The 21,615-nt window shown below is 48.2% G+C and overlaps 1 protein-coding gene across 2 annotated transcripts in view; it reads left to right on the top strand.

The window, feature by feature from the left end:
• The window catches only part of LLGL2 (LLGL scribble cell polarity complex component 2), a 682,570-nt gene that overhangs the window by 356,871 nt on the left and 304,084 nt on the right, over window positions 1-21,615 (top strand). For both annotated transcript variants that reach the window (XM_085616998.1, XM_085616999.1), the window contains exon 15: window positions 10,156-10,448. In XM_085616998.1, the coding sequence (XP_085473124.1) occupies window positions 10,156-10,448 (293 nt within the window). The remainder of the gene's footprint in view (window positions 1-10,155; window positions 10,449-21,615) is intronic.

Here is a 21,615-nt window from a genome sequence, read left to right as displayed (position 1 = left end):
ACGAAAAATGGCGCACTCCTCGACTTCCGTTCCAGTCGACATCTTCGGGGACGACGTCGAAGCTCCGGGACAGCAGCACACCGAAGAGGACCTAGTCAGTGCTTCCGAAGCCGACGACTCAGATGTGGAGGACATCACCCCGGCACAGAGGGTCGTGAGTAAAATACCCCCTCCCACACCGACACCCAAAAAGGCTTCGGTCACGCCTTCACCTCCGGGCCTAGGCAAGACCAAAGACGCTGCTTCGAACACCCCATCTTCGGGCCCGGTGAAGAAGCCTAATAAGCCTTCCGGCGGCTCGGGCTCGAGCCAGCCTGCCAGCGGTGCCAAAAAACACCCTTCGGCACCGAAGAAGAGATCGGCCTCTACCTCGACACCGAGCTCCGCACCAAAGCCCTCGGTGTCAAAACCCAGCCTCTCGGTACCGACCAAACATCATAAGGCCCTCGGCACCGACACTCCCGCGCCGAAGCCTGTCTCGGCACCGACCAAAAAATCGGAGGTTCCAAAAAAGCACGGCACTGACAAGCCTAAAAAGCCATCGGCCCGAAAACTTCGGCGCCGACCGAACAACCAGTGTCGCAAGAACGATTTACACCGGATCCTTTGCAAAAGACACTTACCAAGGATCCAAAAACTGGACATTTGGCACTGTCTTCTAAAAAGAGACATTTGGACACACCAGCTCCACCTCCACTTCCAAAGAGGAAGGACTGTGCTACCTCACCTTTCAGAGTGCCTTCCCCACCTCCTCCACCCTCTCCACCTCCGCCCCCTCCACCTTCTCCACCCCTACCTCATCGCTCTCCGACCCCGTCTCCAGACCATGATGATCAGGGGGACCCATACTACGACCCAGCAGATGTGCCACAAGACCCTACCCCTACAGGATCCCCAGACCCATGGGATGATTATAATAATCCAGACATTCCAGATGTCCCACAAGATGACCTTTATCCATCCAGGCCATCTCCACCAGAAGACTCATTAGGTTTTCACCACCTACTTCAGAGGGCGGCACATTGTCACGGGGTAGAGCTACACACTGACCCAGTAGAGGAAGATTTCCTCCTAGACACCTTTGATACTGTACATAGGTCTACTGCTATACTACCTATGCTCAAAGGGGTAATAAAACATGCGCCAGAGGTTTTTAAAGACCCAGTCAGGGCTAGGGTCCTAAACCCACGCATAGAGAAAGTATAAAGCTGCCCCCACAGATCCTGCATACATCAAAGGGCCAGCGCCACTCGATTCCCTAGTGGTATCCACTGCAAGGAAGAGATCAAATTCCCAGGCGTCAGGCGAAGCACCACCGCCTGACAAAGAGTCAAAGCTCCTGGACGCATCAGGAAAACGCATTGCGTCACAGGCAGCCAATATATGGCGTATCGCCAACACTCAAGCGCTATTGGCCAGATACGACAGAGCGCATTATGATGAACTAGAAACCATCATGCACCATCTCCCAGAAAAATACAAAAATAGGGCCAATGAATTAATTCAAGAGGGTAAGACCATAACTAATACCTCTATACGCTGTACCTTAGACGCAGCAGACACAGCCTCCAGGGCCATTAACACTAGTGTCCTCCTCCGTCGCCACGCTTGGCTGAGAGTTTCAGGCTTTAAACCTGAGGTACAAGCCTCCATATTAAACCATCCATTTGACCAACAACATTTATTCGGTCCAAAGGTAGATGACGCCCTTGAGAAGATAAAGAAAGACACAGATACGGCGAAATCTATGGGAGCCCTACAGTCACACCCTCCTAGGCGCTCCTTTCACCGCTCTTTCTTTCGGGGCACGGGAAGAGGCTACTCCTCAGACAGCGCGTCCACGTCCTACAAATCCCCTCCTCAGTCCACCTTCACAAGGGGTTATCAAAGAGGCGGCTATAGAGGCAATAACAATAAAGGCAGAGGCAAAATAAATACCGCCCGCTCTGCCACACCGCCTACCCAATGACTTTCCCCTGCTCCCTCCAGACCACCCCACTCCGGTCAGGGGCAGAGTACAAAATTTCCTTCACGTCTGGGAGACCATCACATCAGACAAATGGGTGACCCAAATTATTCGTTCAGGGTACTGCCTAGAACTCACATCTACCCCCCCCACCCAACATTCCACCCATGTAACGCCCAATGTCACAAGAACATTCCACGTTACTAAAACAGGAGGTAATCTCCCTCTTAAAAAAGCACGCAATAGAACAGGTCCCCCCGATCAGCAAAACGTAGGGGTCTACTCCCTATATTTTCTGATACCAAAAAGAGACGAGACTCTACGACCTATCTTAGATTTCAGGCCTCTAAACACATACATACATTCGGACCATTTTCACATGGTAACTCTTCAGCAGGTACTTCCGCTCCTCTCCCAGAACGACTTTCTCACCACACTGGACTTGAAAGACGCATTCTTTCACATTCCGACACAATGCCCACAGAAAGTACCTCAGATTTGTAGTGGACGGGCAACACTACCAGTTCAAGGTGCTCCCATTCGGGGTCACAACAGCACCAAGGGTATTTACCAAGTGCCTAGCGGTAGTGGCGGGACATCTCAGAAGACAGCACATTCACGTCTTTCCATATTTGGACAACTAGCTGATAAAAGCCGCGTCCTACAACCAATGTGTACACCACACCGCCACTACAATCCAACTACTTCACCAACTAGGCTTCACGGTGAACCACCAAAAGTCCCAGCTAACACCATCCCACATAAAACAATACCTCGGTGCCACCATAGACACCTCAAAAGCCATAGCCTACCCCAATCCGGCCAGGATTGCAAGCATTCAGGCTTTGCGTCAAAAATTCATACTTCAACACTCCCTCCCAGCAAGAGTGTTTATGCAACTGATAGGGATGATGGCCTCTTGCATTTTCATAGTGCCTCATACAAGACTCCAGATGCGTCCACTCCAAGAGTGCTTAGCGCGCCAATGGAACCAGGCCCAGGGGCAACTGACAGATCTGGTGTTGGTAGACGGTCGCACCCATCGCTCTCTGCAGTGGTGGAACACCACAAATCTTTCCAGAGGTCGACCGTTCCTGGACCCGGTTCCACAAATAATCCTAACAACAGACGCATCGCTCTCCGGCTGGGGAGCTCATCTACTACACCTCACAGTGCAGGGCACATGGACGCCGCAACAAAAGTTACTCCACATCAACCATCAGGAGTTACAGGCAATCTTTCTAGCCCTAAAATCCTTTCAGACACAGATTTTAGGCAAAGCAGTCCTTATTCGCACAGACAACATGACGGCCATGTACTACATTCAAAAACAAGGCGGCACACACTCTCCACAGCTCTCTCAACTAGCACAGAGCATATGGAGATGGGCAATTCCACACAAAATCTTTCTCCTAGCCCAACATGTCCCAGGAGTCCAAAACACCATGGCAGATCTGCTCAGCAGACAGACGCAGCAGGTACACGAGTGGGAACTTCACCCACAGGTTCTTCACCCATTCTTTCAGATGTGGGGGCATCCACAGATAGACCTCTTCGCCACCCACGAAAACAAAAAATGCCCAAGCTTCGCCGCCAGATACCAACACCCATTGTCCAAAGGCAATGCGATATGCGTAATTCATTGGCCCTATTTCCACCTCTCCCACTAATTCCATTAGTGGTGCGAAAGCTACAACAGCACTCCCTCACACTGATTCTAGTAGCTCCAACATGGGCCAGACAACTGTGGTACACCACGCTGCTGGAACTCTCGGTAGTGCCACACCATAAGTTACACCTCTCGCCATGCCTCCTAACCCAGAACCATGGAGAGATCAGACACCCGGACCCAGCTCAGCTCAACCTTGTGATCTGGCTCCTGAGATCCTAGAATTCGGATACCTTAACCTTCCCCCTGACTGTATGAACGTCACCAGAGAAGCTAGACACCCTACCACTAGAGCCTGCTACGCTGCAAAGTGGAAAAGATTTGTTGTTTATTGCCATAACAACACAATCAACCCTCTAGACGTATCTATACAGAACATCATATGCTACTTGCTCCATCTACAAAGGTGTAACCTAGCATATACATCCATTCGGCTACACCTCGCAGCAATTGCCGCTTACCTACAAAACAGGCAGCACCTATCACTTTTCAGAGTGCCGGCCATTAAAGCCTTCATGGAAGGCCTAAAAAGAATAATTCCCCCCAGAGTACCACCCTCACCTGTGTGGAACTTAAATATAGTTCTCACAAGGCAAATGGGACCGCCTTTCGAACCTTTGCATAAATGCGAACTGCAATTCCTCACATGGAAAACAGCTTTCCTTGTAGCCATCACCTCCCTTAGAAGGGTCAGTGAGATACAAGTACTTACTATACAAGAACCTTTTCTCCAAATGCACCCGAACAAGGTTGTCCTCCGTACCAACCCAAAATTCCTACCCAAAGTCATCTCACCCTTTCATCTAAACCAATCGGTAGAATTACCGTTTTTTTTCTCGCAACCTCAAACTGTTGCAGAAAGGGCTCTACACACACTGGATGTTAAAAGGGCCTTGCTTTACTATATCCAGAGAACACAACCTTTCAGAAAGACGAAGCAACTGTTTGTCTCTTTCTCTCCACCTCATAAAGGCAACCCCATCTCTAAATCAGAGATAGCTTGGTGGATTGTAAAATGCATACAGATTTGCTACCACAAAGCAACACGCACGCTATCTGTTCCCCCTAAAGCCCACTCTACAAGAAAATAGGGGCTTCTATGGCTTTTCTAGGGAACATCTCATTAGATGATATCTGCAAGGCAGCTACATGGTCAACACCGCACACTTTCACTAAACATTACTGTGTAGATGTGCAAACCAAGCAACAAGCTAGTGTGGGCCAGGCTGTACTAAAAACACTATTTCAAACCACTGCAACAGATACCGGTGGTCGCCGCTAAGGTTGGGAACTGCTATATAGTCTATGCAAAAGTGTGTAATCTGCAGCTCATATGCCTCGAACGGAATATGCTACTTACCAGTAAGCATCTGTTCTTGGCATGTAGAGCTGCAGATCTACACACGCCCACCCGCCACCCCGGCTACCTGTATCTGTTCCAGTCTATCTTATTTAGATACAACACACATGGGTTTCTTCACTGTTATTACTACGCTCCATCTTTCCCTGTTGGCGAAAAACAATCTGAGGATGGAGCCGAAGCCCATGCGCAATACGAACCAAGGGAGGAGTCACCCACCTCGTGACTTCCAAACACTTTCCAAGAGGAAAAACAAACTGCAAACATCCGGGCCCAACACCAGATGGCGATCTATGCAAAAGTGTGTAGATCTGCAGCTCTACATGCCAAGAACAGATGCATACTGGTAAGTAGCATATTCCCTACTAATTTCTCGTCTGATGTCAGGGCTTTGATGTCTGGTGTATTTTTGATCATGGTGAATGGAATTAAGCTGTTTTTGTAACCTGGGAACCTGTAGGCTTACGTCCCAGTGCTTTTTGGTTTCTGATTGCACTTTGTTGATCCAGCTGATGTTTCTTATATTTAGGTTGCTTTAGTGAGCCTTCTTGTTGGAGTAATGTTCTTTTGATGGTAACCGCGGGTTCTACTTATGAGGACTGAGTATCGCAGTATTGCTGATTGTAGATGGTATTATGGCTACCTCTATTATTATAAAGGTTGATAGTTGTCCTTAAATTCCATTCTCCTTGATTCGACTTGCATATGTTGATTGTTTTGTGAAAAGGAAGTTCTGTGGATTCAGTATGTAGGTCCTGTTGTGGCTTGGCTTCAGGAATGACCTGGTTTCTACCTTTCCAAACAATGGGAAGTTGTTAATATATGGCATTCGGTCATATATTTTTAATTGAATAGGACTTTGTTTGAATTTGTATTTTCTGCAACTTAGGTATGACATGGCATATTATTAGGAGTCACTTATAGGTGACTACCCATGCTTGTTTGGTATTGGTGTGGAATAAGCCTGTTTCTGTCTTTTCTGTTCTAGAGATGAGCCATTTGTATGAGCTGAGAATTGCAGGGGACACGCGCTATAGCAGAACAGCTACTCTGCTCCTACGGTATTTTAGTTTCAATCTCACTGTGTTGCTTGATTTTAAAACGCTGCAATCCTTAAGGAATTTTCCAAAAAGTAATTCTTTCTACTCACACGCTCTCGTGCACTTCTCTGACACCCGGCACCCCGCAATCTCCCCGGTCCACCACGGAAATCTTCCCGATTGATGTGGATTGAGGTACGGCACATTAGACCACTTCCGGGCTAGAGGGGAGGAGGGGGCAGCATCATTGGCTGCTCACATCTCTAACTGCAGCATAAAAACCTAATGCCACTCGCTTCGCGCAGTGGACGCGCTCTGTAGCAGAACAGCTACTCTGCTCCTACGGTACTTTAGTTTGAATCTCACTGTGTTGCTTGATTTTCAAACACCGCAATCCTTACGGATTTTTTAAAAAGTAATTCTTTCTACTCACATGCTCTCCTGTACTTCTCTGACACCCGGCACCCCGCAATCTCCCCGGTCCATCACGGGAATCTTCCCGATTGATGTGGAGGGAGGCGCGGCACATTAGACCACTAGCAGCGTCATTGGCTGCTCACATCTCTAACTGCAGCATAAAAACCTAATGCCAGACGCTTCGTGCAGCGTACGCGCCGAAGGCATGCCTGTCTGTGTGCGGCCGGCCGGGGCCAGGGGCCATAACCCCTGCTCGTTTTCCCACTCATATCGGGAGCTATAGTCCCACATCTCTTCTCAAACTAAGAGGAAAAAATCCTGCTTTATGCCACTTTTCTTGGAACCTAGCAGACCAACATACCACATGCTCACACTGCGGATTTCAGCTCCATTCTGCCCCTTTAACCAAAAAGACTCAGCGAAGCATGTACCTCTTGAATTGTATGTCACTCCCTAAACACACTATGGAAATCTCCATGCTTATAGAAGAGCTCAATCCAGATGTTTTATTTCTGGCGGAGACCTGGCTCAATACAGAGTCAGAACCCGATCTCATCCAGTCCCCCCCTCAAGGATATCCAATACTACGTGAAGACCGCATAGTGGGAAGAGGAGGTGGCCTAGCAGTCATCCATAAAGATTGTTATAGGTGCCGCAGCTCCCCAAACCCGATACCAGACTGTGAAAGTCTCCCTTTCGCCATAGACTTCTCCCCCACTAGCACCTTTTCCGGGATACTTGTATATCGCCCACCTGGAACTTTGGGACAATTTCCTAATACTCTTCTCCCCACTATTGCAAACCTAGCATGTAGCCCATCTAATTTTACACTATTAGGGGATTTTAACATCCATTTTGACGACACCTTGGACCATACCGCCCTAGAAATGACCACCAGCCTCTCCGCACTACAATTTAAACAACTAGTGCTTAAACCGACCCACACCAAAGGTCACTTACTTGACACCGTTTTTAGTAATTGCGCAGATCTCATAGTGGGAACTCCCTCCCCCCTCCCATGGACGGACCACTTCCCGATCCCCCTTTCCTGGGTTACCTCAGACCCCCTCTCTCCTACCAATACAGTTACTCGTAGGGGATGAAATTGGTCAAAACTCCCCATAGCTGACTGGCTGGCGGCTCTTGAAACCTCCAGACCACCCAACAACCCTGATCCCACTGTAGCCAATGAGGATTACAACAGATGGATTTCCAACTCCCTAGACTCCGTACTCCCTATGAAACACACCAAACGTAAGTGCTGCACCGGGACTGCTTCCTGGTATTCCTCTGGATTACGGGAAATGAAACGTCACTGTAAACAATTCGAGAGGAAATGGCGACTGGATTATTCCCCTTCCAGTAAAACTGCCTATAGAGAAACCATAAACATCTACAAAAACAAAATTAAAATCGCACAATCTACCTTCTTCAAAGAAAAAATTAAGGCAGCTGCCTCCAGGCCCAAGGAAATATATTGCATTGCGAAAACCCTCCTTAAGCTCCCAGAAAAACCTCCAAACCCCACCAATGCACAAACCCGCTGTGACAACTTGGCAGAGTTCTTCTTCCAAAAAATACAAACCATTTATACCTCCTTTTCCCCCACTCAGATTCTCACTCTGCCCACCAAATCACCTGAATCAGGGCCCCATCCCCTAGCTACACTCCAATCCCTCCCCCTTCTTAATCCCACCATGCTAGAATCCATTATGCATCAGGTGAAATCCGGCTCCCCCAATGACCTGGCACCCCCGCACACCCTGCTTCCAGTCACCGGCAAAATCCTACCCACCATACTCGACTTGCTTAATACCTCCCTATCTGCCGGCACCGTCCCAGTTCCCTGGAAGCGGGCGATGGTTAAAGCCCTCCTCAAAATACCCAACCTAGACCAAGATAACCCCAGTAATTATCGACCAATCTCCCTGTTACCTTGGCTGAGCAAGATCCTTGAGAAACATGCCAATTCAGTATTGGCGGAGTTCTTAGAGACCAACCACCTGCCCGACCCCTCCCAGACGGGATTCCGCCCCATGTATGGGACTGAAACCGCCCTGGTTGCAGTGACGGAGGAGGCCAGGAAGATCCTGTATCAAGGAGGCTCTGCGCAATCATCCTCCTTGACCCAAGTGTCGCTTTCGACACTGTAAGCAACAACATTCTATTACATCGACTTACCAGCTTAGGAGTCTCAGGAAAAGCGATTGCCTGGTTTGAATCCTTCCTTTCAGACCGCTTTTTCCAGGTTTTTGAGGGCGAAATTACCTCCCCCAGCAAGCCTCTTGTCTGCGGTGTGCCACAGGGCTCTTCTCTGAGCCCTACGCTATTTAATATATATATGAGCCCCCTAGCTGAGATTGTCTGCCCCTTCGGGATGAAAATCATCACCTATGCCGACGACACTCAGCTAGCGGTGGCTCTCAATCAACCATACACCGCGCATAACAGTCTGAGGGACTGCTTAGAAGAAGTGACCAAATGGATGACATTGTCATGTCTCAAGTTGAACGGAGACAAAACTGAGCTGATGCTCTTAGGTAACTCCTCCAAGCTCACCATCGACTCATTGTGCCCTACCTGTCTTGACCCTGCTCCCGTGCCAAAGGACAGAATCAAGAGCCTGGGCATCTGGCTGGAAAATTCCCTAACTTTAATTGTCAAGCAGCTAAACTTTCAGCCACTTGCTTCGGTCTACTCAGGCTTCTACGGAACATTCTCCCCTTACTGCCTCTCCAAGCGAGACAGATCATGGTCCAGGGTCTCATTCTGTCTCGCTTGGATTTTGGGAATGCCCTCTACTTAGGGGTCCCTCAAACCACCTTGCGCAAACTCCAGCTCATCCAAAACTGCGCAGCCCGATCACTCCTCCAGATTCCCCGTCGACTCCCAGTTAAACCCGTACGAAAGAGCCTTCACTGGCTCCGAGTCAGGGAAAGAATTGAATTTAAGGCCCTGTGTACGCCCACCGAGACTTTTGGAAAACAGGCGCTGCCATCAATCAATTACTGATCACCCCCTACCACCTGAACAGACAGCTCAGATCAGCATCTTCTCTCCTCGCAACAGTGCCCAGTATTAAGAGAGCCAGATGTGGGGGCCGTTCATTCTCTTATAATTTGGCCAAACTTTGGCACTCCCATCCCCTCCATCTGCGATCAGAGCCCAACTTACTCTCCTTCCGCATACATTTAAAAACCCTGTTTTTTAACAGACCTGAATAGTCTCCAATTGTTCAACTGCACACGTCCGTAGCGCTAGGACGCCTGAGGGTAGCTATCGCACTTAACAAATGTTTTTTTCATTTCATTCATTTTATTTTATTTCAGGGTTGCCTGACAAGATGTCATTTATGAATCGCTTCTTATTTCATATTTCCAGTGAAGTGGTTCTTCAATCTGACTGTTCCTGTTTTATAGCTAATTGTTGTAGTGGTTGTCATGAGTTTAGAAGGTGGCATGCTTTTTCTTGTAGTCTGTGGCATCAACCTTTGTTTTTGCATCTATAGGCAGCTGGTGTTGGGCTGTATGTCAAAGCTCCGTTATCAATAACTCCCGGCAGGGAAAGAACAGATAGTAGCTTGAATATACTTGTGTGACAGAGGACTGCTAGCATTTTTATTGCGTGTTCACTGTTTATCACTATATCTTTTTCTATGAGCTGCTTGAGTGCCCTTCATATCTGATACTCTCCTTTTTTTCAGGTTCTGATGATGGAGCTGAATGATGATGAGTCCCAACATGTAGTGGAGCACACAGTGGTGGACCTGCTGCAGGACCAAGAAGGATATCGGTGGAAAGGTCACGAGAAGCTGAAGATCCGTGAGGAACCTGTGCGCTTTCCGCCTGGTTTCCAGCCATTCGCCATGGTTCAGTGCAAGCCACCTGCTGTTGTAACTGCACTAGCTTTGCACTCAGAATGGAAGCTTGTAGCCTTCGGGACCAGTCATGGCTTTGGACTGTTTGATCACCAACAGAAGCGCCAGGTTTTTGTGAAGTAAGTGATGTCAGCAAAATTGAGGGGAAAAACAGTTGCAAAATAAATAAGTGGAGATCTATACCAAACTTGTATGAGAAAGGAGCAGGCAGCCTGCACTTTGTCTCTGTGACAAATTGCAGCATGCTCTCAGCTGATAAGGGGGTGTGACATAAGGTGTGCACTCAACCTTCTAAGACCGCAGCAGATTTACTTCTCTCCAGCTGCTTCAGAGTGGAAGAACCGGTACAAAATTGGCTGGCAGGAGAGAGGAAGAGGTAGCATTTATTGAGCTGTCAGAAGAGAGAAGCAGTCTGCCTCTTCTCTGCCTGAAAGAGGAACAGGCAGCATCTGATAAAGACTTCTATCTGCATATTCCTTACCTTCGTATAATTCGCAGGCGTCAGACTGGATCCAAATGTATTTGATCAGTAAGCCTATGCGCTGGTGGGTGGTGTCAGATCCGTGTCGGTGTAGTCTGTGCCAGAAGTGACATGTGCGGTAACTCTATAGGTGCCACCCTGGCTCGCTGAAGTCAGCTTTTATTTCCGCAACAGATAGCGCTGATCCAGTCAGAGTTGCCCTCAGTTTTTGGACTGTTTTTACTCTACTTTTTGTCAACAATTTTTGAGAAATTTTCTTTCCTGGTGTACCCTAAGATACCGACTGGTTTCAAACAATGTGGTGCCTGTGTCATGCAGATGTCTGTGACAGACCCACACTTGGTATGCTTATGGTGCTTGGAGAGGGACCACGACTTAAGACCTGCGAGAACTACCGTGCCATGCATCCGAAGGCATTGAGGGAGTGCTCCCCCAAGGCCCTCGCCGCCCGACGATTCTGCAATGCTCAATATCCTAGTCACGCGAAGGTCCCAAGAACGTTTGCAAAGATACATGAAGTGACTGCCATCTCACGGAAAAGTCTAGTAAGTTCCACAAGCACAAGAAATCGAAGAGACGGACCACGACTTAAGACCTGCGAGGACTACCGTGCCATGCATCCGAAGGCATTGAGGGAGTGCTCCCCCAAGGTCCTCGCCGCCTGACGATTCTGCAATGCTCAATATCCTAGTGACGCGAAGGTCCCAGGAACGTTTGCAAAGATACGTGAAGTGACCGCCATCTCACGCGAAAGTCTAGTAAGTTCCACAAGCACAAGAAATCGAAGAAGCCGAAGTGGTCTTCGACTTTGCCTCACCCATTGAAGATTTCTGATGCGGCACAGGAGGAGCGACACTCCAGAGTTCTGTGGAACCTGAATCAGGTTCTCCTCCATGCTTTCTCTGACATAGCCAGAGCTATTCCCATCTAGCTCAATTAATTTTATGAGGCTATGCACCCCATATTTGGGCAGTCCGGCCCCTCTGGAGCGCCTTTGAGGAGACATTGGCATGCAGTTTATAATCCTCATTGTGGAAAGGAGCTGGAGGTATGCAGACACCCTAGAAGTAGAAGAGCAGAAAGCCTGCATGATAGATAATCAACAGCCTGCAGTTTTTCCTTGGACAGGGAAATAGATTAGTAAGTAGCTTGCATTTGGCCAGTAGAAGGAGCCCTGTACTCCATGTATAAGGGAGAGGAGCAGGCATCCTGCACTTATACCAAGGGTGAGAAGAGCAGGCTTTGTATCTTAAGATGGTGGGTAAAAAGAGCAGGCAGTCTGCTTTCAAGGAGAGCAGAGCAGACAAGATGCTTGCTAGCCTCTTGTGCTGCGAGAAAGATGAACTGGCAGCCTGCATCAGAGAGGACAGCACTGAGACTACTCCACTTGAGGTGAAGGAGAACAGGAGAGTGTCAGTTACCTTGTGTCTTAACATGTGAAGCTTGTTTTTGTAAAATGATAGATAGATAAATAGGCTTGTGCTATTCCTTTCTTATCAGCATATTTACAAACACAGTGCCTCAAATTAATTTTCAAAGGACCCAGGAGAGTGATTTGAAACATGGTTACAATATGGTGGTCAAAGGTGCAAGAAACCTTAAAGCATGAGTGTCTATTTACAAGTTTTCAAACAGCACAAAAACTTAAACTCCCTCTGTACATGGTGTAAGCAGATTTCGAAGTTGACCTCCTCAGTAAAAAGTATTCTGGTAAAAACAGAATTCCTTAAATTGATTTTTGGGAAAAGGAACGCCTTTTGTGTTATCTTTCCTGTACATTTTTGGAAGTGAGAATTGATTTATTCTCCTTAGCTTACCTCAGAACTTTTAAGAATAAAATTCAGCTCAGGGCTGAGGTGGATACCATAAACTGCACTGTCTGGGCATGGCACCAACGCGGACAACGAGTGGCCTTAGCAGCCCTTTACGCTAGTTTGATCCCCACCATGCAGAACTTGGTTCTGCCACTAACATTCGATTGACTGGTGTGTGCACATCTAAAACGACTACAACTGAAAACACTGGGGCCACTGTTGCCTGGGGGCACATTTGTCAGCATACATGACATATAGGCAGTACTGAACAGCTCTTCACTCAATGCATTTTTGGTCCGTAGACTCCATGCCACAGACCAAGAGGCATTCCCGACGTTTCCTGTCACTCCACTGGAGCTGCAGGTACTTAAAACTATGATGGGTTCGACCTCCCCAAGTCAACTCATTATCCGGCTATATGCCACAATGCAAGATAAATCACCACTCTGTATTGTGAGGGCTCGTGATCTCTAGCAGCGATATTTGGGCACAGAGTTAATGGAGAAACAATGGGAATACTGTTGTACCTTGACTGGTTTGTTACCCCTGAACTTTTGATTGCATCTGATATAGTTTGAATTCCTTCATAGACTCATGTCCTACCCCCTCTATTTTATGTCAAATGGGTCTTGTAGATGGCGCTAGATGAAAGCTATGTTGAGTACATGATGCAAATCTTCTAGATCTGGCATGGAACTGCCCTGGAGTGGTGGCTTTTTGCAAGTCCGTGTTGGACACTGTGGACACTATTACTTAATACCAGATCAACAGAACCCTGTTAGTGCTCCTGTTGGGATATATTAAGAATGTCTTGAAAGGAGTTTGACATCATACGTCCATACTCCTTATCCTTGCTAAGAGGCAGTACACTGGAACCCACGAGCTCTCAGAGGAATGTATCGTTATGATCATGGCAGCTGCGCCGTGACTGGAACCTTTTATATATCACACAGGTATGTGCTGGTATTGGTACTTTTAAATAAATGGGATGTTTGTAAGTTTGTACCTTTTTTGTCTTAAACACATTTAAAAAAAAAAAAAATGGATAAAATTAAACTTTTCTTATGGCATTGAATCACCTTTACTCTGCATACCTGCCAGGAGGTGCTTGGTAGGTGTTGTCCCTGTAATGGCACAGAGGATAATTGTGGCTTTTTGCATGAATCTTGAAACAAAATTTTGTATCACAGATTGCCTGAGCTGAATAAGAGAACAGAAAAATATAGCTAGGAGACAGATAAAACATGAATGGTACTACTGTATTATATGGAATCAGTGAGCAAGAAACGAGTATGTTCCAGTCCACTCCAAATGGCAAAAATAAATCTAGGGATCTGGCAAAGGTTGTTAGGCTGCAAGGGTGTAGTGAACATGTCTTCCTTGATGCTTGCATTGTATTTCGACCAGCTCTGAGACCATGTGTCGATTCCACTGTGTGGTGCCAGCATATTTGTAGGGTGTGAATATTGAGTAGGAGACACCCAGGATGTACGAGTAATTATCACAACATTCTGGTGACAGTTTGAGGGGTTTCTCTAAAAAGTACATATTTAGGAAGTTCTAACAGAAAATGACAGCAGGTAACATCCTCATATGTACATAGAAAATTCATCAGCTTTGGTAAAATAGCATGGCACCAACTACAAATATGGAATCCTGTGTTTTGGTGCTCAACCCCCTGTGAATGCAGCCACCAATAAACACAAATTTTAAATGTCTGAATATGAAATCTCCTAGGGGGAAGCACTCTATAAGAACCTTACACATTAGTCCATCAAAGTCTAACAGGAGAGATTCATATCTTGAACAAGTATTCCCAGGATTATGAAAAGATGTCACATTTAGTCTTGCGGTGTTGAAAAGGTCTCTTTATTGTAATACCATATTGTTTAAAATGAGGATAGCCCAGCCAACATGTTTTGTTCCATTTTACAATTTCATCAGGGGTTTCTCATATCTGATTGAGAAATCGAACCGCAGATTCCTTAACTTTTGAATTCTTCCCAGGGACAGCGCCGTTGGGCTCCGCAATGACATTGTTTCCGGATGTGACATCAGCAGTGCCATATAAGTCTCCTCAAGCGTGGACGCCAGTTGCTTCTTTTCCGTGCAGCAACGCGGATCCGGAGAAGCGGTTCCTCGGGCCGTTTGTATTTTTTTATCTACTCCTACGCCTTTTTGCGTCAGGAAACCGTGTGCCTATGCCTTCGGTTTTTAGGACAGGGACCGTTCAAGGAGTCCTTTCCGTGAGCGTCGCTCACCCAAGTTGCGAAAATCCTGTCATAGTGGATCGAGGTGGCGGCGTCCCTCGGCCTCACCGCGCCATGACGTGGCATCTGCTAGTTTCTCCTGTTCCTTACCGGAGGATGTCGCACAAGAGTCGACCCCGTGCCTCCCAACTTATCCTGGTGCCAGGGCAACTGTGACCCAGATGCAGGCATACTATCATGCTTTGCATGCATTTTTGGGTCCATGCTTCCTCCCTGGAGCGCCTTCGGGCCGCAAGGAGGTTGGGAGTACTTTGTGTGTAAACATGCTGGTGGGTTCGCCCTCGGCGCCGATCGAAGACCTCGACTCTGTGCCTGGGGTCATCACGCCGTCTGAGCACAGCCTGGTGCGGTTTCAGTTGTGACGCGACGGCGTAGGTTGAAGTACAGGAGGTTGATATGTCACCACTCCATCGCTAGTTGGCGCCGGAGGCGGGAACAACCCCACCCCAACATCGGCGACGCTCATGGTGCATGATGATTCGACGACACCCGACGTCGATCGACGCTGGAGACGCCTCCCATAACCACTGCGGTTCTCACATGTTCACCTTTGCATTCTGTAGTCGGAGCGGGCTCTGTTGCTGTGATGCCGGTGACATCGACCGCTTGGTTAGTCGTGCTCAGCCTCTTGTGAAAGGTTCTTACACGCACATTGATAAAGCACAAGTTCGAGTTCGCAGAGTTCGCTGAGGCACACAACTTGGATAAAGTCTTCATTACAGAGACTTGGGCGGATGTAGCGTCGGAACCAGAGCTGGTACAAGCACTACCTATCGGCTACTCTATTCTTAAAGTAGACCGGATCGGAAAAAGGGAGGGGTGGGGGGGGAGTAGCCATTGTCTACTGAGACTATTTGCCAGTTTCAGGGGTTAAGGTTGATGTAATCAGAGAATCAGAAATGCTTATGTTTCAAATTGAACTTAGTAAATCTTACACTTTCAAAGGCCTGCTAATTAATCATGCTCCCGGGTCAAGAGCTTCTTTTTTGGAAAGTATAAGCCCTCTTATAGAAGCCAAAGCAATACCAAAGGGGATGATGTACGGAGCGTTTGATCAAATCAAACACTCCCCCCCCCAGTCAACTGATCTGGGTTTAATCCCTCATCATTCTTTAGCTCACTCCACCACCCCAGTTCAGACATGGCCATATGCAAATCAGTCTGACCCTGTGCCTCATGGGAACAGTCCAGCCCGAACTGCCAACCCATGTCTTCCCTGGACCGGAAACAAGCGTCCTGGGACTGGTATCGGGTTCATAACCCTCATCAGCCAGACTATCTTGAATCCAGTGGCAAAGCTGCCAACTTAGGGCAAACAAAGCGATACCAAAGGGGATGATGGACGGAGCGTTTGAGCAAATCAAACACTCACCCCAGTCAACTGATCTGGGTTTAATCCATCATCATTCTTTAGCTCACTCCATCACCCCAGTTCAGACATGGCCATATGCAAATCAGTCTGACCCTGTGCCTCATGGGAACAGTCCAGCCTGAACCCGGTCCCAGGATGCTTGTTTCCGGTCCAATGAGGACCTGGCCTGGCAGTTCGGTCTGGACTGTTCCCATCGGGCACAGGGTCAAGACTGATTTACATATGGCTGAGTCCAAACTAGGGTGGCGTACTGGGCAAAAGAGCGATGGATTTAACCCAGATCTTTTTACTGGGGGAGAATGTTTGCACTGTCAGCATTTCGTCCATCATTTGCTTGCTGTAACACTTTTCGCCCTAAGTGGGATGGGTATGCCCAGACGTGGGTCCCTTGTTCACTGCGCCACTGGATTCAAGCTAGCCTGGCTGAAGAAGGGTGACATACCCTGAAACCGGTCCCAGGATGCTTGTTTCCGGTCCAGGGAGGACCTGGCCTGGCAGTTCGGTCTGGACTGTTCCCATGGGGCACAGGGTCAAGACTGATTTACATATGGCTGGGTCCAAACTGGGGTGGCGCAGTGGGCAAAAGAACGATGGATTTAACCCAGATCTTTTTACTGGGGGAGAATGTTTGCATTGTCAGCATTCCGTCCATCATTTGTTTGCTGTAACACTCTTATAGAAGCCAGCATAACATAATATTTTCAATTACTATCCCACGCTTACAACCCAGTCCTTATGTGACTCCCTTAGATACAGCTAGTCGAGCTTTGAGTAAAATAGATCCCTGTGCCCTCTAGGTATCCTTTGCTAACACAATGAGGCATATCAACCCAGAGATCAAATAAGCAGTGCACGACTACTCCTCATGAATTAGCGCTGCAGTGGAACCATTGGCGCCCTTAAAACATTACTCTTGGCAGCACAGAGCCCCTTCAGAACCTTGGTACACTGAAAAATCTAAAGTACAAAAAAAGCTTTGCCGTAAGAAGGAACGAGAATGGAGGCTCAAGCATGATCCTTCAGCCAAAAATGACTATGCCAAATCTATAGGCGACTACAAAAATTAATCCTAGAAGAAAAAAGCAAATATTTCTCATCAAAAATGTTACAATCTAAAGATTCATGCAGAGAACTATTTTGCACAGTCAAAAGTCTAGCTAAATTACCTAACCTCAAAGAGCAGCACGGTAGTTAGGAGTTTTGCAACTCACTGACAACATTTTTTCTGGGTAAGGATGCAGACATCTTTAACACCTTTGCAATAAACAGCAATCATGACAGATCTCTGGATGCAACTAACATTACCTCGGAGGTCAACAATACTGGAATCCTTCACCCTGTTCGATTCGGATCAAGTATTAAAGCTGATAAAACTAACCAAGTCTTGGTCATTAACCGACCCCTGTCCCCCACGGATATTTCACTAAGTGGCAGAAACAATAAGCGGTCAACTCATGAACATTCTTAATAGAATCAATACCACTGGACTTTAACTGGCTGACCGGAAAAATGTTTCCATCTTTTTTTTTAATTAAAAAATCAAGTCTTAACCCAGTAGAACAGAGTAGCCATAGACCCATTGCCCAACTGCCGTTTTCCTCTAAGGTACTAGGAAGAGATCCTAATTTAGTACTAACCTCTGTCATAAACAATAATAACCACTTAGATTTCACTCAGTACGGTTTCCGAGCGGCACACAGCATGGAGACTGCCTTAGTGGCAGCCCCAGAAGAAATGAGAATTGAATTGGACAAAGGAGGGAGGGCTGCATGATCCCATTGGATTTGTCAGCAGCTTTCGACGCCGTAAATCATAACATTCTAACTAACTGACTCCTAGGACTTGAAAGAAAGGGCACAGCTCTTACTACGTCCTTTCTGTCTGACAGAGCGCAATAGGTAACAATGGGGCCTTTTTCCTTTGACCTCTTCAGACTATTATGCAGAGTACCGCAGGGCTCATCTTTGAGACTTACCCTATTCAATCTTTACGTGACCCCACTAGTAAAACTGATTAATCAGTTGGTTTTTCGGTGGTGTCAAATGCAGATGATACCCAGTGGGTGTTCTCGATTTCAAGAAATCCAGTGGAAACAGCAGAGTGATTCACACCTGTATGGCCCAGATCAATAAATGGATGACTACCAACTACCTCAGACTTCATTCTGGGAAGACCGAGGTCCTGCTCCTGGGCAACAACACCTCCTTCTGATCCCAAAACTGGTGGCCAAAAGATCTGGCTACTCTACCTTTCCCTGTGAAGAAGGTGAGTTATTTAGAAGTCATCTCTGACAACACACTGACCTTTAAAGACCATGTTAATTCCCTGACATCCTCAGTATTTTTTAGTCTAAAAATAATGAGGAAGATCTGCCCATTTATTTCCTTAGACCTATAAAAAAACAGTGGTCATGGCATTAGCCCTTTCTAAATTTGATTACGGGAATGCTCTATTCCTTAACATCCAAAAAGGACTACTGCAGAAATTACAGATGCTTCAGAACGCTGCAGCACAACTGCTATTGGAGGACCCTAGGTATCAGTTAGTTTCCCATGGCTTGGCCATGCTGCATTAGCTTCCAATAAGTAAAATAATCCAATCTAGCCTCTTCACTGCGGCGCAAATTCCGCCGCGGTGTTGGACATTCCAATCGCGGGCGTGGTCATGACATCTCCCGGCCGTCGTCCGCACACGCCCACCGTGACTCATGACGGCCGGGAGACGTCATGAGCATGGAAGAGGTTAAGTCTTTATGCATAGCTTTTAAGGCTTTACATAACGGTCCACACTTCTTCAGAAAGAGCTTCGTTTGGTACTCTCCAACGAGGCAACTGAGGTCATCCAATGCTAAACTTCTGGTCGTCCCTAGGATCAAATGAGTTCAGTGGGGTGGAAAAAGATTCATTGTAGGACAGCAAAATTGGAACTCTCTCCTGTTGGAGCTCAGGGAATGCTCAAACTTCCTACTTTTCAGGAAGGCACGAAAAACTTGGCTTTTCAACAACTAGTCACTGAGTGAATCTTTACAGTTTTAGAACTCGCTTGTAAGCAGTGCCAAGACGCCCCCAGGCAATCGAGCACTATATAAACTATCAAATCAAAGGTTCTTGGGCTGCATTGGGTGAGGTTGGTAGTCTACAACCCTCTCCTGTTTCTGATCTGCTTTCCCCGCAACGGAGGCTAGTGCAGCTTTTGTTGAAGTTATAAGGAGAGCTGCTGATGTCTTGAAATTGCAGCTTCCTTCGGTGACTTTGTCATCCAAACCTTTGTTGGACCTGTTTCATCAGGGTGTGACAGGTGTTGAACCTTTACTGCCCTATGGAGAATCTCTATATGATATTCTTCTGGGAACTTGGTTGAGGCCAGTGACTGGGGTCGCTGTTCATCGTGCCATTTCCCATCGCCATCGTCCTATTCCGGATGACCCTGTCTGTCTTTCTCGGCACCCTACTGCTGAGGAGTTCGTCGTGCAAGCTGCTACGACTTTGCCAAATCCAAATGTACCTTAAAGAGATTATTTTTTATAGATTCCTTACCTTAGAATTACCTCCAGGCGTCAGACTGGATCCGGAGAAATTTTATCTTTTTCAGTACCCCTGCGTGTCAGTAGGTGGCATCGGTCGACTCCACGTCCGGCGTCGTGGTGAACGGGATGACGTTGCGGTGTCTACTTAGATGCCGCCTCTATGCACTGACGTCTGATCTTTCTTTTTCCGCGCCAGCCAGCGCAGATCAGGAGAGAGCTTGCCCCTTAGTCACTTTTTGACTAAACCATTTTTAACTTTTGTCGACATCTTTTCGAGACTGTGACTCCTGGTGCACGAGGGATGTCCAACAGGCGGGCCGGTTTCAGGCCCTGTGACTCCTGTTACAAGTTGATGCCGGTCACCGATCCGCATCTCGTGTGTCTCTGGTGCCTGGAGCGTGACCACGACCCGAAGTCGTGCTGCGACTGCCGGGCCCTGAATCCAAAGTTTTTGTGGGAGCGTTCCCTAAAGCTTTTGGAGGCCCAGCAGTCTGCTCCGCGCCGGTCGAGGGGAATGTCGTGGGACCGGCCGTGGAGTCATCACCGGTTGTCCTCGAAGTCATCGCACTCTTCGGGTAAGTCGAAGCACAAGAAGTCGTCTGCCGACGGACGGGGAGAAGGCGAAGAGCGGCAACGTTTCTTCGCCTTCTCCCCGTCCGTCGGCCGACACGGGACCCGGAGCATCATCACTCTTTGGCTCCTTCTTCGGAGGCCGCTGGGTCGGCTCCGTGCTTCCCTCCTTTGCCAGGAGCCGGAGCGTCCCCTGCCCAGCTTTGCATTTTACGAAGCGCTGCACAGCATCTTTAAGCAGCCCAATTCCACAGGCGTGCCTTTCGGCCCCACGGACTCGGCTGGGAGCCCCTAGGCCTTCAATGCCGGCGGCTCCGGCCTCGGCGCCGTAGGGTCCACAAGGATCCAGGCCTGGATCCAGTTCGGCGCCGGTCGACCTCACGGTACCTTCCCGGCGCTGATTCCAGTGATGACTCCCCCGATGACGGTTGCACCCCCAACTGGCATCAACCCCAGCCTCACCCCCAACTTGGACACGGTGTCGGACCGACGTCTGTACCGGTGCCTGAGGGTAATTTTGTACCGCTGTTCATTCCTGGCATTCCCTATCGCCCTAAGTGGCAGCCGGAGGAGGGTGAGGGGGACTGGGTGGGGTCTGTTGACCCTCTAGTAGACCAACTTGAGAAGCCGGACTGGCGAGAGGAGTTAGGTGATGCCAGTGGTCTGGATACCTCTCCAGACCTTGGTATGCTTTCTTCCCCTACCGTGGCTATGGAAGAGGTAGCTTCCTACGCTGTGGTATTGTGTAAGGCGGCTGAGGCCTTCGGCCTCGAGCTTCCTACGGTGGCAGTCTGGACTAACCTCCTGACTGAGGTACTTCAGCCGGCAGCAGCCTCTTCGGAGCCCCTGCTGCCTTTTAATGAGGCCCTTACTGACATCCTCTGGGCACTTGGTCCAAGCTCAGCACATGGGGCTCCTGTGGACAGGATGATTGCCCGAAGCCACCGCCTGGCCCTGGGCGACCCACTTTTCCTCTACCAACACCCTACCCCTGAGAGCTTGGTGGTCCAAGCTTCATTCTCCAAAGGCGCATTCCCTACTGCTCCCCCCATTAGGGAATCCAAGATGCTGGACCATCTTGGGAAGAAGATGTTTTCTTCCGCCAGCTTAGGACTGCGGTCGGTAAACACCGCATGTCTCTTGGGCCGTTATACACACAGTGTCGAATACGGTCGCGCAAGTGCTGCCACAGTGCCCGGAGGAGGCCCGGGTCTTGCTCACTCGCGCTGTTGCTGAGGGTTGAGACGCAGCAA

This window comes from Triturus cristatus, chromosome 7 (genome assembly GCF_964204655.1).
Source record: "Triturus cristatus chromosome 7, aTriCri1.1, whole genome shotgun sequence".
Lineage (NCBI taxonomy): Eukaryota > Metazoa > Chordata > Amphibia > Caudata > Salamandridae > Triturus > Triturus cristatus.
Note: the sequence above shows the minus strand (reverse complement) of the source record. Positions and strands in the feature narration are given on the sequence as shown.